Genomic DNA, 17,959 nt, shown 5'->3' on the forward strand with positions numbered 1-17,959 from the left:
GATCATGGCATGAGTGAAAATGCACAGGGACCTCACAATTCATATAACTATATAAGGGAGCAACTAATGCACAACAAGAAGTTACACAAAGGCCCTACTAACCATGATTTCCACCTGCTCTTTGAATATCAAGTTTGTGCACCAGGTGAATTTAAGGTTGTGCAACATCATCCATAACTAAAGGTCATAAACAACAGGATCTGGAGGTCTCCTCAATCCAGAGCTACTTCATTATTATTATTTTATTATTATTTATTGGATTTATATGCCGCCCTCTCTCCAAAGGACTCAGGGTGGCTCACATCAGTGAAACAATCCCAACAAATACACATTAAAACATACTAAAATAGACTAAAACCAATTTAAAACCAATTTAAAACAGTAGACCCCATCAGTCCAGGCTAGGGCATTTAAACAGCCATGTCTTAAGCTCGCAACAGAAGGTATGAAGGTCCGTAGCCAATCGAAGACCCAAGGGAGGTTGATTCCAGAGGGTGGGTGTGCCTACAGAGAAGGCTCTATTCCTGGGGGTCGCCAGCCGACATTGTCTAGCCGACGGCACCCTGAGTAGGCCCTCTCTGTGAGCACACACCAGGCGATGGGAGGTTGATGCTGGTTGCAGGTGGTCCGACAGATATCCTAGGCCTAAGCCATGAAGGACTTTATAGGTCAACATCAGCACCTTGAATCTCATCCGGAGGACAACCAGCAACCAATGCAAGTCGTGCAAGAGAGGTGTAACTTGGGAGTATCGGGATCCTCCCATCACATCCCATGCGGCCGCATTCTGCACCAGCTGAAGCCTCCGAGTGGTCTTCACAGGCAGCCCCAGGTAGAGAGCATTGTAGCAATCAATCCGGGAGGTGACTAGTGCATGAGTGACTGCGCATAGGGCATTGCAGTCCAAGTATGGGTGCAACTGGCACACCAGGCGAACCTGGGCAAACGCCACCCTATTTACGGCTGTTATATGCTCCTCCAAGCCCAGCCATGAATCCAGGAGGACACCCAAGTTTCACGCCCTGTCTACAGGGTGCAACACCTCAGCCCCTATAGTCAGAGATGGAACCTCTCATTTGGTCTGTGATGCCGGTATCCACAGCCACTCAGTCTTGGCCGGGTTGAGCCGAAGCCTGTTCCTCCCCATCCAGATCCATACTGCTTCCAAGCACTAGGACATCACGTCGAGGGTATCGCTGGGCTGGTGTGGGGTAGGTACAAAAAGCTGGGTATCATCAGCGTACTGATGATACCTCACCCCAAAACCACAGATGATCTCTCCCAGTGGCTTCATGTAAATGTTGAACAGAAGAGGCAAGAGGACCAACCCCTGAGACACCCCATAAGTGAGAGGCCTCATGGCCGACCTCTTCCACGCCAACACCGCTTGCGTATGACCCAAGAGGTAGGAGGCAAACCACTGTAAAACAGTACTTCCCACTCCCAACCCTTTGAGGCGTCGCAGCAGGATACCATGGTCGATGGTATCGAAGGCCGCCGAAAGATCTAATAGGACCAGAACAGAGGAATAACCTCTGTCCCGAGGCCTCCAGAGATCATCCACTAGCACGACCAATGCTGTCTCCGTGCTGTATTCATTTTATGAGAATTCAGCTGAAGACCTATCCAAACCTCTACAGTCTACAAGCCTTCCTAAAGGCCAACCATTACATTATTTAGATCACCAGAGATCTAAAGCTGAGTATCATCTATGATATCTCATCCTTGATGCCAGATGATCTCATCCAGTGATTGTTGAAGATGTTTAAAAGGACTGGAGAAAGTACTGAGCCTTATGCCACCTCTCAAATGAGTAGTTGTAGACTGGACCTCTCACACCATATTAACGCTGGCTACAAATGGCCTTGGAGAAAGAAGCCAAACCAGTAAAGTACTGCACCACTAAGGGCCAAATCCTGCAGTTGGCCCAAAAGGATACTATAGTCAGCATACAGAAACCCACTGAGAGGTCAAAGGGAGCAAAGTGTAAATCCTGAAGTTGACCTATCTTCATCTTTGTGACTTCAGGGTTGCCACAAGGCAGAAGAGAGGATAGGGAGAGGGGAATAGTTAACTGGAGCTTTGCAGTCAAAACAAAAAGTTTTCCTGTGGGAACCAAGGTCATTCCAACAGGTGGCCAAGAAAGGAGGAGTGAAGTAATCAAGCAATCAGCCAGCACCTCTATTAGACAATGTGACTGATGACTTGTGAAAGGTCATTTTTTTTCATCTGGTGAAAACCATGGGAACTTTCAGAGTCAGTTTTTCACAGTTGTGCCAAAATAATGTGTCCAATAAATTGTTCTTTGAGGAATCTACCTGCCTCGGAACTCTATTTTTCAATGGGTGCATTACTTGGAGCACTGACACAAGGATGGATGCACTATTCTTATCCCACTCTTATCAAAGATTATCCACAAGCATGACCAATGCTGTTACATGAAATCAAGCCTGAAAACCTCAACCAACCCACACAACTCTCCCCAACCAGCACTTCACCTCCCAGTGACCAATACCTGACATGACCTTCCCATCACAAGACCCATGACAAGATCTTCACTTGACACACCCATCTCTGACCCATCACAAGATCTACTGACCATTAAAGTTTACTGTTTTTCATAAATCTAATTTTTATATTGCCTTTAATTCTTCCCAGTTATAGACAGATTCATATCAACAGAAAGAATCAGTTTTTTATCTTCTTTCTCTCTTAAAAGATAAAGAGGTGTCATTGGGATACAGGGGTCCTTACTATTTTTTCAGTGACTGCTCAAAGTTACAAAGAACCTGAAAAAAATATTAATGACTGGTTTTCAAAGCTCTGGCTATTGTAGTGTCCCCATGGGCATGTGATCACCAATTGTGATTTCACAACTGGCTTCTGAGAAGCAAAGTCAATAGGGAAGCTGCATGAAGTTGCATTGTGGTCATGCAATGTCCCCCTTGATGACAATGGGTTATTTGCTAATGATCACAGTTGGAACTGATAGTGTAAATCATTGCAGTAATTTTATGACTTAGCAACAAAGTTGCTGGCTCCAATTATGGATGGTAAGAAAGTATCATCCCAGACATCCAAACAAAATCATCAACATTCAGAACTTACTTGGTTGAAAACACTAGGCCACGTGATGGCTTCCTCATGAATGGTGAACATTTGGTCTTCAGCAGCCCAGGGATCCAGCTTCCCAACTTTCACTCGATGCAATGACTGGTTGGGGAATGTGACCCAGTTCTCAATATCCAGTCCTGTAACCAATTGTCCTTTTTCATCAAAGAAAATTTCATCCCCAGCACTGTTGTTAAATGCAATGCTTTTCAAAAAGTAGTGAAGCTGAATATAGAAACAATTGAACATATTTGTGAAAAAAGAGAAAACAGAGAGAAAGCATGGTTAAGATAAATAATTATGTGACAGATGAAAACAATGAAAGGGATTATGTGCAATGTTCTGGTGGTCCACCAGATACATTTGGTTACCTAGCATTATTGATAAAAAAAATATTTTACCATAGTCTACAACTAAAAAGCATACTAAAAAGTAGAGACATCACCCTGTCAATAAAAGTGTGTATAATCAAGGCTATGGTTTTTCAAGTGTAATATATGGGTGTGAAAGGTGGACTGTAAGAAAGGCTGAGTGCCAAAGAATTGAGGCCTTGGAACTCTGGTGCTGGAGAAGACTTCTGCGAGTCCCTTGGATTGCAAAGTGATCAAACTGGTCAGTACTAGAGGAGATCAACCGTGACTGCTCCTTAGAAGGCCAGATCCTGACGATATAATTCAAATATTTTGGCCACCTAATAAGAAGGAAAGACTCACTGGAGAAGAGCCTAATGCTGGGAAAGATTGAGGGCAAAAGGAGAAGGGGACAACAGAGAATGAGGTGGCTGGATGGAGTCACTGAACCAGTAGGCATGAACTTCAATGGATTCCAGAGGATGGTAGAGGATAGAAAGGCCTGGAGGAACATTGTCCATGGGGTTGCAATGGGTTGGACATGACTTCGGAACTAACAATAACAACAACAATTTAATAATAAAAGAAATCTGAAACCCACATCCCACCATATTCTCGTATATCTAGGAGAATTTAATTCTCAAAAGTATACAGAATTGGGTAGGCAGGTGTTATTTATCACATAAAGATGATAAAGTTTGTACTATTATTTTGCAAGCACTAAATAGAAATTCTGCCCAACTATTATTAGAGATATGCAAATGAGGGAAGATTCATATACAAAATTATAGATCTACAAATAATATAATAGGCACAATTATTGCAGCTATAATTGTAGCTTGCTGCATTCCATATCTGGATTTCTCTAACCAGTCACTTGGTGACAATAGAGAGACACAGAAATGCCTTTTGCTTCTATCTAGTGGTTGACTGACTTTTTACAAATATAGCAACCCTAAAAGAAAAACAGCACCAAGTATTTTTGCAAATTGTGAATAAGGTTGAGTCATTGGAACTGGGTGTCTGAATGTTTTTTTTTATTGCTTCCCTTTTCTTGCACGCAAGCAGTTCTTGATATTTCTCTTCTGGTGGAGGAGATCAAGTTCAGCAAATACTTAAAAATGGTAAGTGGTAGCAAAAGGAGTTTTTGATGTTAACAAATATCTAGTGCAGGGCTGTCAAACTTATGACCTACCCAAAGGGGGTAGGGAGTCATGATACATCATGTGACACCACTGTGATGATGCCATTTTGACACCCCTGATCTAGTGAAACAATAGCTTGGGATTGTGCGATAGTTGCCTGAAAGCACATTATTATTATGGGATACATGCTGGTGGAGCTCTTGGGTAAGGGTGTTATAATTTTTCTTGAGTGCATGAGAAGATTCATCTTATGTCGGAGATCTGAGGTAGCTTAGTTATCATTTGATTTAGATGGGAGTCCATTTGGTTTGGCAGAAAAATTTTCCTCAGTATGTGTGTCTTGAATGAAGCATTTTAATGGAACAGAATTGAAAGGTAATTGATGTCATATTACTAGAACCTTGGTAAAAGGAAGAAGGTCTCTAAAGATTATTAAATAATTAGTAGCCAGGCACATTTTTGCACTTATTGATTTCTGAGTGTTGACAATGGGTGAGTAGGAATTCTTTGGCCTCAGGGCTGGGAAGGAGATATTTGTGCCATGCATAAAGGATATGATCATTAGGATCCAATCCCCCATTGAGGACTCCTCCCAGGTCAACCAGTACATTTGTAACTTAAATTACCAATTCATCCCACATGCATCTTATCTCGTGTTTCTGCCTCATTGGGGGCATTGAAGCATTTATTATTAAAAGGTCAAACCAGCTAGTTTCAATTAACACAATACAACTTGAATGAGGAGAGGGACATGTGTATGGTTTATAGAATAGTGGAGATTAGGACTCCATATCACCTTTTGCTCTTCAGTGTTGGTAATGTTCCAACTGCAAATTAATGTAATCCATTAAGTATCAGTTTTTTAACAGTTTACATTTTCCTCACTAACCTGGTTTCATGGTTAGAAGGGTTACTTTATGCTGGTCATTTAGATGTCAAGAAGTTGCCTTCCAAACCAGGACCTATAAGGGTAATTTTTGCAGGAGTGGTAGCTTTCCATCAGCTTATGGCTGAAATTGTAATTGTGCCTCTAAGTGGTGGAGAGTAGAATACCTGGGTGTTACATGCATCCAAAGGATGGGAGTGAAAGGGAGTGGAATGGATCAGATATTAGAATAAAATTTATCAGGTGAGTGATGGTGAAGGAGCAGAACTGGAAAATTGGTTTCCATAAGAAAATTAAAAGAACGTTTTGATACATTCTTATTAGAAGATCTCCTCTATGCTAACGGGACTGTCAATGTCTCTCCGTATCCACTGGCAAGACTTTCTTAGCTAGCTTAGCTAACTGGTTTTGACAGAAGCTACTTTAAGGGTGTTCCTGAAGAATAGGAATCTAAGGAGCAAATTGCTCAGGAAAGGATTTAGAGAAGAAGTGAGGTTGGAAGATTAAGGGAGGAACAAACTACTCTGAGGTTAGCAATATTCCCAAGAATTAAAAAAAAAATATTCAAGAAAGAAGACAAGAGAAATTCCAAACTTTCTATTCACAGAACAATATCACTTCTAATTCAACATTCATGTCTCATTTCCCTCATTATTTAACTTATGAGAAAATTACCTGCCATGGCTGTACATCCTGAAGATTAGGTTTCCTTCCACTCAACCTTCTCCTATGTGATTGTTGAGCCACCTGAATGGCATGTAAAGCATGTGCCACAGCATATACTTCATTGTATATGCTGTAACTAGGACTGGTCATCCTCATTTCAAAAAAAGCCCCAGGAAGGCTCTCCAGTTTCTCTTTCCCAGTGCAGATACCCTCAGTTTCCTGATTCACAAACGAGTCTGGAAATACACAGCCAAATGCATGTTCCCATACATCTTTAATGAAACCATCTTGGGGAAAGAATGAGAAATGGCTTCTTGTCTGAAGAAAATGCTGGAATCCTTCAACCTCATTTGAGTAACCTGCAAAGGACAGTGCACCATGGAGACCCTTTATGTCCCAGCTTTTCTGATAAAAGAATGATGCAATACTGATTTGGGAAGTCACAATCCATACTGTACCTTTTGGCTGTATAGAAACCATATCCACTTCAGGCAGATATAACAACAATCTTAAATGTACGACATATTTATCACTGATTATCACAACATTAGCTTTGCTGTTAGTAAAAAGATGAAATGTCTCCACAAACCATTTCAGACCATCATCCATATTATTGATATAAATTGTCCCGAACTGCTCTAAGAACGCAATACAGATCCCATGGAGAGGAAACCATGAAAATATCAGTTGTTCAAATTTTGCTCCAACTTCTCCTTTCACAAGAATTCCAACCCAGGTCCACCTGAAATGAAGAAGTAGCTGAAGAATCCCCCTATAATTTAAGTCTTCACCTGGAACCATGTGGTAATAGAAGGGGATATCAGTTTTACCATTCATACTTGGAAGAGGCCCATATAGGAACTACAGGAACAAAAAATAGACAGTTAAATAGTTGATAAAATTGATATGCGTCTTCTGCAAATAAAAAGTTCTGAAATGTTTCAGGATATGCCTTCGCACTATTTATGTGTATGAAATATTTATGAGAGTAGGTTTGCAGTAAATGATTGCTGAGTTCCCCTGCATCTGCCCAGTTGAATGATTCTCTCTATTTTCTTTCTATTGAATTTGCAGATTACTTCTTTTTCTTCAACAATAAAAAAGAATTGTCCTTGAATGTGGTTCATATTGTTGTAGAACTACAGAACATTTTAAGCATCTTGTGTTGCAGCCAAGATATATGGATCTCTCTCTCTCTCTCTCTCTCTCTCTCTCTCTCTCTCTCTCTCTCTCTCTGTGTGTGTGTGTGTGTGTGTGTGTGTGTGTGTACACACACACAGACACACACAAACATACATACAAAATATTTCTTGTTTAATGAGCCTTACTTCAAAAAATACAGTGACTAGATGAGGAGGGAAAAGATCCAGGTTCAAGTCCATGTTAATCAAGGAAAGAGTGAAAGAGAGATAGAGCAGTGATTATGGGCAGATGATGTTTAGTCTTAGCTAAAGAAGCTCACTGTGTAACTGTGGGCACTTCACGGTCTTTCACACTGGTAGTTGGAGAGAAATATAGGAGAAACACTATGTATAACTCCATGAACATCTGAATGCATCTGAGTCTGACAACATAAATAAACACAATTCAGAAACCTTACATCTTCTTTTGTTCATCACAATAACAAATTCCTTGAGAGGGAATCCAAAGCTCCTACACAACAGGGAATGATTATTAATTGTTAATTTTTGAAATTGACCTATTATACCAAATTCTGAAATTAAATTCACTTTGCTTTCTGCTTTGATAAATTCATTTCCTTAAATATACTTCATAGTTAAATATATACTAAATTAAATATATCTTAATGTCTTGCAATCAATTCATCTGAAAAAATAAAATAATGTATGGACAACTCAATATTAATGAATCTTACCTGGGGAACCTTGTAAATGTGTAAAATGTCTTCAATAGTAAAAGAATGTTCAGGATCAAGAGTTCCAAGAACAGATATGAGATTGTTCAGGATGCCACATTTGTAGTTGGGAATGAATTGGTTCTGACTGGAAAAAAGTTCCATTATGGCAAGGTATGAGTACTCTCCACCATAACTATCATATATTCTGAAGCCCAAGGTGAGGTTAGGTGAGAGTTGGAGGTCTTCATTGATCTTCTTCACAGCAAATATCAAGCTCAAAATATGCTGATAAAACTTGATCAGAACGCTGCAATGGCAATTAGATGCTATATCAAATAAAGTTCTGTGTCTATGTGGCAGTGAAATTTAATTCCATAAGAATAATGTTAACTGATTAATTAGTTACCATTCAATTTTCAGTAGAATCGTTGCTGGCTTTTCATGAGTGTATTTGTTAACAATTTTAATTATATAATACTGAGCAAAAATGAAATACCATTGATTTTGGCTTTTGTTTCTTCTACCTTTTCTTTTTTTAAATTGCATTTTTACCATTAAACAAATCCTACTCGCATCTTATGCATAACTGCGACAATTTACATACCATAACATTCCAATTCAAATATACTCTATACATTTTTACTATACATTTTAATTTTACTTCTATTTTGTCTATTTCTTTTCCAGTTTTCTGTTCTCAATCCAGTCGTACCACTTCTCCCGTATTGCGGAATATTCCGAATCTATTTGTCCTTTCAGTTCAATTTTTAATTTGTCCATTTCTGCACAATCAAATATTTTTTTAATTACTAAACCTTTGGAAGGTATGTTTGTATTTCTCCAATATTGCGTGATAGCTATCCTTGCTGCGGCTATTATATGTAAAATGGTATATATTATTCTTTTGTCGTATTTCCCTTTAACTATCCTTAGGAGAAATAGTTCCAGGGTATATTCTATCTGAAGTCCTGTTAATTCCTGTAACCACCTGTGTATTTTCTTCCAGTATTTTTTCATTTCAGGGCAAAACCACCAGGTATATAAGGTATAGAAAAACAAGGTATAGAAGGTACCTTGTTTTTGACCACATTTCCCACAATTTGGGCTTGGATTTGGGTATATCTTCGCTAATCTAGAGGGTGCCAAGTGCCAGCAATAGAACATTTTATACTGGTTCTCTTTGTACTTTGCCAATTTAGTTATTTTATAATTTCTATTTCAAATTCCCCCCCCAATCCTCCAATTCAATACCATGTCTGACATTTTTTGCCCATACTATCATAACTTCCTTCACTATATCTTCAGCTCTATCAAATTCTAATAAGTAATTATAAACTTTTGTTATCAATTTTTCATCTGGGCCAATCAATAGTTTGTCCAATTGTTGTAGCACCATTTCAATTCCATACTCATCTTTGTCTTTTTTGTACCTTGATTGAAGATGCAAGTAAGGCCACCAATCTATGATTATGCCCTGTTCTTCCAATTCCTGCCTATTTTTTACGTTCCCTTGGCTGTCTAGAATTTCATTGTACTTGACCAGTTTACCTATATCCAGAGTGTTAGGGTGAATCATTGTTTCCATTGTCGATAACCAACTGGGGATTTTCATATAATGCTTTCTTTTGATCTCCTGCCATATTTGGATCAGAGCTTACCTTACTTTATGTCTAAAAAAATATAAATGAGATTTATTCTCCTTGTCCCATAAGAAGGCATGCCATCCTTTTTGTAAATCATGTCCTTCCAGTGTAAGTAGTCTTCTCAGGTTAATTCACTCCCTGACCCATACTAAAGTTGCCACTTTTTAGTAAAGTTGCCAACCTGGAAGCCCTAAGCCACCTCTGATTCTACTATCCTGGAGATCTGTTAATTTTATTCTTACTTTTTTACGTGCCCAGATAAACTTTGTTGTAATTTTATTCAAATCCATAAAGAATTTGTTATCCAATTTTATAGATATAGTTTGAAAAAGGCAGAGCAATTTCGGTAAAACGTTCATCTGATGGTTGCAATTTAACCTAGTATAGATAGCTGTAATGCCCCCCATATTTTCAAATTCAATTTTATTTGTTGTATTAATTTCACATAGTTATCTTCTTTAATCGAGGAACACCTCACTGTCAGCCTAATTCCTAGGTATTTAATTTTTTTTGTACTCTGTAGTCCCACTTTTTCCTCTAATTTTCTTTTCTCTTTTAATGCTACATTTTAAACTATAATTTTTGTTTTATTAATTTTAAGGCCCAATGCTTTTCCTTTTCTTAGGAGAGTATCTAAGTCCTGTTCTAGTATCTACAAAAAATATTATTTTTTTTAGCAGCAACACATTACCAGGTACAAAATAGGTTATAACTCATTATATTATATCTATAGTAAATAAAGTAATAAGCACTTTAAATCCCATAATATGAAAAAGTCAGTTTAAGCAAAATCCAAAGGTTTCTTTATCTTAAAAACAGTTTTAGCAAAATGATGTATTATCATTATTAGTTTAGCTGTAAGAACTTCATATAATGTTGAAATCAGGATTTCTAAAAACATTACAAAAGCACAATATGATTTTTAGTAATCAAATTAACCCAAGCCATGTATTTCTCACCTCCCATATCCAAAAACCTTCAATGCATGGCAAATTTATTTATTGGTCTTTTATTTACTAGGGGAAAACATGCTGCGTCTCTGATTTAACAGTATTATTTTAATGGTTAACTATAATTTTGCTTTCTTTGAGACCCAGTTTTAGAAACTGATATGTAAAATCTGATATCATAATTACTTTTATTACTAATAATAATAACAATTACTAATAACAATAATTACTAATTATTACTAAATAATTACTTTGACCCTCCCCCCCCTTTCTTCAAGGAACAGAGAGTCTCACTATTGGTTTCCTTTAGAAAGCACAGTGAAAACATATATGGGTTGAAAAGTATTACTTCGTTCATATTTTAAAATGTATACATGCAACATTGGGATTAACTATAACACAGAGAATAAGTGTACAAAAGAATTTCATGTACATTGCTATAATAATACAAAGAAAATAATAATAGTAATAATTACAAAAGGCAGCTTTACTCAGAACAACTTGCATTCTGAAGCAATGCTCCAAACACCATCAAACATCTGTGTATCTCGGGTTCTTTGGAACGACTTAATAGATATACAAAATGCCAAATCCAATCTGAACATTTGATTGAATGTGCAACAAGCCACTACCAATAATAATAATAATGTCTTACAGTGGTTCTCCAACAGCAGAATTCTTGGGAACCTCCTCAAAATGTTCTACAACTCTGTTTATGAAGATGAATGAAGTAATACCACCAATGATGAGGTCACCTGCTTGAAAATATTTGTGAACAATCGGTACAGTGGCTTGGATTCTGCATGTTATTGTTTGAGGTTTGCAAGGCATATGTGGCAATAATAGGAAAAGAACCAATATCATCATGGGCTACTTTACAAGCTTTCTATAATTTCATGTAAATTTAAGAACTTCCAAGAATAGACAATAAATAAATTTGTCTATTCCTCACATAACTTCCATTAGCTTCTGAACTTTAGAATAAAAATCATTCTGAGACATCATTCAAATAATGATCTTACTTGCCCCAAACTCTAAATACATGTTTTTCCAAACATATGAAATAATTAAACTGTTTGTCTTTGAGGATTTTAAGAAGCAGCAAGGTCAATAATAATCTTTTTGATAATTATAAGGGAGGTTGAAGAAAAGTGCAACCTTGAAATTGCCATTACTCTGTGGTATTAAGAATATGGTCATCTATTCTGAACACAGTATTAGCAATTCCATCCATTAATCAAACAACAGGACTGAGACGTGACAACAATCTTCAAATATTGCACAATATGTGAGATGAAAAGTGAGGGACCTAAATTGCCAATGAATGTGTGATCAATTCTAAAACCAGGCTCAATATCAGACTTCTCAAGTTCTTATGACTATCACTATTTTATAATTACCTATCACCTCCCACTCATGACTATAACCATATATTAACCTCATAACTACGTTGTATGATGGACTTGCAGGGCTGGTACAGCGTGTAAGATGTTCATACTGGTTTAACAGGATTGGGTGTTTGTTAATATGATTTATTGGGTTGGGGATTTTCTGTTTCCACTCTGAGTTGTATTGTGGGGGGGGTCCACTGAGGGAACTCCACCAATCACATCGTACACATTTTGTGCACTGACAATAAAGGTTATTATTATTATGTTGCTTGTATTTTTATGATTTGTATTGTTCTGTTTCTTTCCTAGTATGATTTGATTTCTTATTAGTAACCTATGAGTATCACTAAGTATTGTATCTTATGATTCTTGATGAATGTATTTTTTCTGTTTTCTCTTTTTTTCCTTTTATGTACACTGAGAGCATATGCACCAAAGACAAATTCCTTGTGTGTCCAATCACACTTGGCCAATAAAGAATTCTATTCTATTCTATTCTATTCTATTCTATTCTATTCTATTCTATTCTATTCTATTCTATTCTATTCTATTCTTTTTTAGTGTCCAAAACTACATTCCAATCGCCCAATAAAATGAATGATTTGTAATCCCATTGTAGTAACTTGGAATGTAAAAGCTTATAAATTTTTTCCTGTTGTTGGTTCGGTGCATAGACTCCAATTAAAAGTATTTTTTCTCCTTTTATTAAAAGTTCAATTGCTATAAATCTTCCTTGATCATCTGCTTCAATTAATTTGGCAATTAAGTCTTTTTTTAGGTATATAACTATACCATTCTTCTTCTTGGGAGCAGATGCAACAAAATGTATACCTAACCTTGCATTTATTAAATATTTTTGATCTTTGCTTCTAATATGAGTTTCTTGTAAACAGATTACATCATTTTTAAACTGTTTCAAATAATGAAATATTTTTCTCCTCTTTTGTGGTGAATTTAGGCCATTAACATTCCAAGTCAGAAATCTAGTTGCCATTCTTGGCCCCTGAAGCTTTTGGAGCATTTGCTGGAAATCTCCATGCATTTTGCTTTTTGTCCTTGCTCCTCCCACTGCTTCTGTTTTTGTAGTTTCTTGAGTCATCTGAAGTTGCTGCACTCCTAATTCTTCTTGACGCTTGGCTGCCGCTCGGGTCTGTCTTTGATCCTTAGGTTCTTCTATCTCCAAGGCTTGAACAGTAGTTGAAAGTTGTATTAAATCTTCTTGAGTAATCAAAGCTCCCCTTTGGGCCTGTGCCAAAAATTCTTCCTTCTCCCCCTTTCTTGCCCCCTCTGCTTCCATCTTCCTTCTAGCTTCTGGGGACTGTGGGCATCCAACCTTTAGTACATTGGTGTAAAAATCTCTTGCCTTCCACACTGAGTTAAGACGATATCTCTCTCCTGAATAGTTCACCACTAGTCCAGCTGGAACTTCCCATCTGTACTGTATCTGATGGTTTCTCAGTTCTTCCACCAGAAAGGCATAATCCCTTCTGGCTCTCAACATTTTGGGGGGGGGATTTCTTTCAGTATTAAAACCTCCTGCCCCTGCACTTGAAGTTTATTTTTAAAAGTGACTTGTAGGATTTCATTACATATTCTCCTTGTTGTAAAATAAACTACAATGTCTCTTGGTAGATATTTCTGTCTGGCAACCCATGAATTGATACAGTAAATTGTCAATTTGCTATTCAAGATTTGCTTTTTGATCTCCCATTATCTGTGCAAATGCTTCTGAAAAAATCTCTCTCAAATTCTCTTGCTTATTTTCTTTGAGGCCTCTTATTCTCAAAGCAAATTCCATATCTCTATATTGTATCATTATCACATCGGCCTGAGTTCTTTCCATCTTATTCTGGACATCTCCCATTTTATTTTCCAAATTCTCATTAGACTGCTTAATTTCTTCCACTTTTTCATCTATTGCCTCAATATAGCCTGCCAGACCTTGAACTGCCATAATAATATCTTCTCTAATTTCCTGATTTCATTTTTGAATGAACTCTTTAATTTGAGCCGTCTCCTCAGCAACATCTTGAATTTTATCCTCAAACACCAAAGTAATTTTTTTTCTATAACAGAGGCTTGTGTTTTAAAAGCTTCCTTTAACATTTCAAGTGTTAATATTGGTGGTTCCGTTGGAACAGAGAGAGATTGCAATTTGGATGTTTGAGCTGGCGAGCTCCCAGCATTTTTAACAACAGTCTTTATTTGTTTTGAAGCCATTTTTAATTTCCAATTTAAATTTATTCAGCAACCACAACAACAAATCCACCAAATCCAGAAATCCAGTCTTTAAATGATATCAATCCTTTAAAAAAAACCAAAACACTGCTATAGTCTTTTTAACCTTTAATCTTCTTTCTTTCCAAGCAAAGATCTCTAATTTTAGACCAGGGCTGCCAGCGCTAAATGAAACTTTCCTTTTTAACTTTCACTTTCATGCCCCATTAAAGCTCAATCGCCATCTTGGTTTCACTTTCTCCCCTTAGAAAAACAGAAGGAAGTAATACACATTTGGAGTTAAAGTTTAGTACTTGCAAATCTGATCTCTCCTGAGTTTGCTCAGCCTGCTTCCGAATGATGTTTTATTCCCAGCGATGTTTGCAGGGGTGGTCGCACCGTTTTCTTCTGCTTAAAGCAGAAAAGTCCCGGATCCAGAGCTCTGTCGGGCTTCCAGGGAGCTCTCACCCTTTGAGCCCCAGAATTGTTCCTGGGGCTTCTTGGGGAGCTCTACCTGCACCCATCTGCTCTCTTCCTACCCTTTTCCCAGGGAGAAAGTTTTCAAGACACTAGACAGCTGATTTGTGCTGTTCTAGCAGCTTTATGCGATCGTGGGGCTGGCACTCACAAAAGGAGCGTCTTCGGCGCCTACGGTGCCACCGGAAGTCCCTTATGATTCTTGATGAATGTATTTTTTCTGTTTTCTCTTTTTTTTCCTTTTATTTACACTGAGAGTATATGCACCAAAGGCAAATTCCTTGCGTGTCCAATCATACTTGGCCAATAAAGAATTCTATTCTGTTCTGTTCTGTTCTGTTCTGTTCCGTTCCATTCCATTTATTCTATTCAAGGTATCTCACAGGACTGTCTTAACACCATAGGACCATGAGTGTCAGGGGTGGGTTCTAAATTTTTTTACTACTGGTTCTGTGGGCATGGCTTATTTTGTGGATGTGGCTTGATGGTCATGTTACAATTATTTAGGATTTAGCAGAGGTACTGGTCTACCAGGCTTTTAAGTGCTTGCAGAGCTGTACCGATCTACCTATTTATTTTTGCAGGCACTGATCTACTCATGTATTTTTGCAGGCACTGATCTACTCATGTATTTTTGCAGGCACTGGTCTACCCATTTATTTTTGCAGGCACTGATCTACTCATGTATTTTTGCAGGCATTGGTCTATTCATTTGTTTTCTTTTAACACTGATCAGCTGCATGGCGATCCTTTGAAGCCCAGTGGCAAGAGTTTAAACAGTTTTTTTCCCTCTAGCCGTCAGCTCTAGCCATCAGCTGGGACTCAGGAGGCAGCAATAGATTGGGGGTCAAATAAAAGGTAAGAATAACACAGGGGAGGTGCGGGGGGTGGGGGGGCGCCGAGGCGGGGGTAGAACTGGTTCAGTGACATCATATTGTCACAGCTACTGGCTCAGGAGAACTGGGCCAAACCAGGAGGAACCCACCACTGATGAGTGTCCAACAGAAAGGTCTCTCAATTCAAGAAAGGATGCAATTGGCACAACAGATGGAACACAAAACTCCCATCTCCAATCACAGTTATCACCTGCTCCTTGACCAATACTTGTGAATCCAAGAGGACCCTCAGTTTGTGCATCAATCTTGAACTGAGAAATGCAGCCTAACCCAAGATTATGGATCAAAAGTCCTCAGGTGTAGAGGAGAGAGCTGCCCAATGTCCACAGTCATGAGACAGAGCCTCATTAGCCTTGATTCAGGGTTTGATCCTGCCCAGTCATCAAGCCTTCAGGCATTGGAACAGGACCTCAACAGTCTCACTTGAAAAGTGAGGAGAATATAGTATCGATGCTATGCTATGCCCCTCCTTAAGAATACATTACTGGATTGTCATCCTATCTCCAACCCTCCCATTCTGGGAAGGTTGTTTGGGAAGTGGTCATGCTGCAATTCCAGGATGAATTATCTGTACCCCTTTCAATTGAGATTCAGCCCTAAATATAGGGCTCTCAGACCTACTACGCAGGATCCCACAGTGCTTTCTCTCTGCTCTTAAACATCTACAAGAAGCCATTGGGTAAAATCATCCATCAGTATTGAATGAAATATCATCTTTTGCTGATTATCTTCTATTGCACATCTCTACCCATCTGTGTGTTAAGCCTTGTCAAAACTATCCTTTCTTGGTGTCCAGAGGCAATTGAGATCTGGATGGGGACCAACAGATTAAAATTGAAGCCTAGCAAGACTGAGTAGTCTTTGTTTCAAGCATCCTTGGTTCCTGGAGAACTATTACCATTGGTTGTGAATGGAGTTGCACTGCCCAGACAGACATGGTGCATAATGAGGGCATGCTCCTTGCCTTGTGGCTGCTTGGAGAACAGGTGACAATTGTTCCCAGAACAGCCTTTGCACAAGTTTGAGTTGTACACCAGTCATGTCCTTTCCTGTCTTGGAACAGTCAAGCCTTTCAGTGTCAGTGTCAGTGTCAGCCTCAGCATTTGGGATACCCTTCCATGAGATTTTGCAGTCCCCTAAACCTGGTTCTTCCAGAAAGCTGAATGATCTGTCTTCAGAACTTCACAGAGCTCCACTTTCATACCATCTCAAAGCTTATAGAAAAAGTCAAGTCATCCAGCTTTCTGGAAGACCCAGGTTTAGAGAAAGCTAATTCTCATGGAAGGCTATCCAAAGAATGAGGATGTCACTGAGAGGCTTGATGCCTATGTGTTTCTACATGACTATATTTAAGCACTGAAACATAAAGTGGTCTGCTCTGACACTATAATAGGCAGATACCCTTGGAAGAGACACACATAAGGAAGAAATGTGGTGATAACTAGCAACCTTGACTTGTATTGAGAAAAAAAATGCAAGCCAATATAGTTGATATAGCAACTGTGCAATATAAACCAACTATGTGAATCCCAAGCCATTTTTTTTGGACCAGATAAAATTTCTGGATGCTCATAAGGGCTGCCCCACATAGAGCATATTGAAATAATCTAATAATCCCATTCCAATCCCATCCCATTCCACCAAAATAAGTAGCCACTTCACACCAATACAGTTCAATTAACTGTCTGGTTCCTGCTCGTGTTATATATGCAGGCATAATTGCTTCTAATGCAGCACTATTTGCTGTATTTGCTATATTGTCTCTCATCTCTACTATCTCTGCTTAACATTTTAAATATGTTTTTCAGTGATATCATTAATGTTCTTAATGGTGGCAGATACTTTAATATCTGGCAAAATAATATTCTTTAGAATAGAAATAGCAGTAGCCCAAAGTCTTTCCAACACTCTCTAAGCTGTTTACAAAATCAACCAATGCATTCTAACCAATGCACCACCCCTGCTCAGTCTCTACCATTGCTTTTTTATACTAGAAAAGGATGCAGGCCCAGACATTTTCAACCTTTCCCATTATAGAATAAGAACCTTAAATAGACTCATCATCTCTTAATAGTCACTTTTTCCATTTTAATAACTGAAGACTAACTTTACAAGGCTTCACTCCTGAACTGAAAACTCACCAAATCATTTCTAATTAAAATTAAATTTGGGATTAGAAGGTTGCTACATTTATTGAATACAATGACAGTTCATTTCAGGTAAAATTGGTGATGTCTTATCCGTCATTCATAGAATAACTGGTTAATGCTTCAGATATGCTTCTTAGTATTGTGTGCAGTGTGCACACTTAGTATTGAAGTGTGGAACCTGTCAGAGTTAGTATTAGAAGTTATTACATTTATTCCACT

General features: G+C 38.2%; 1 protein-coding gene across 1 annotated transcript; it reads right to left on the reverse strand.

The window, feature by feature from the left end:
• Positions 1-3,090: 3,090 nt before the first annotated feature.
• Positions 3,091-9,601, reverse strand: LOC148113985 (vomeronasal type-2 receptor 26-like). Its single transcript, XM_087893590.1, has 4 exons — positions 9,293-9,601; positions 8,035-8,271; positions 6,168-7,019; positions 3,091-3,336 (listed from the first exon to the last, which is right to left on the reverse strand). The coding sequence occupies exons 1-4, from the start codon at positions 9,599-9,601 to the stop codon at positions 3,091-3,093; spliced, it is 1,644 nt and encodes a 547-aa protein (XP_087749716.1).
• Between the last annotated feature and the right edge of the window lie 8,358 nt (positions 9,602-17,959).

Source organism: Pantherophis guttatus, chromosome 4, assembly GCF_059756535.1.
Source record: "Pantherophis guttatus breed Tessera chromosome 4, ASM5975653v1, whole genome shotgun sequence".
Classification (NCBI taxonomy): Eukaryota; Metazoa; Chordata; class Lepidosauria; order Squamata; family Colubridae; genus Pantherophis; species Pantherophis guttatus.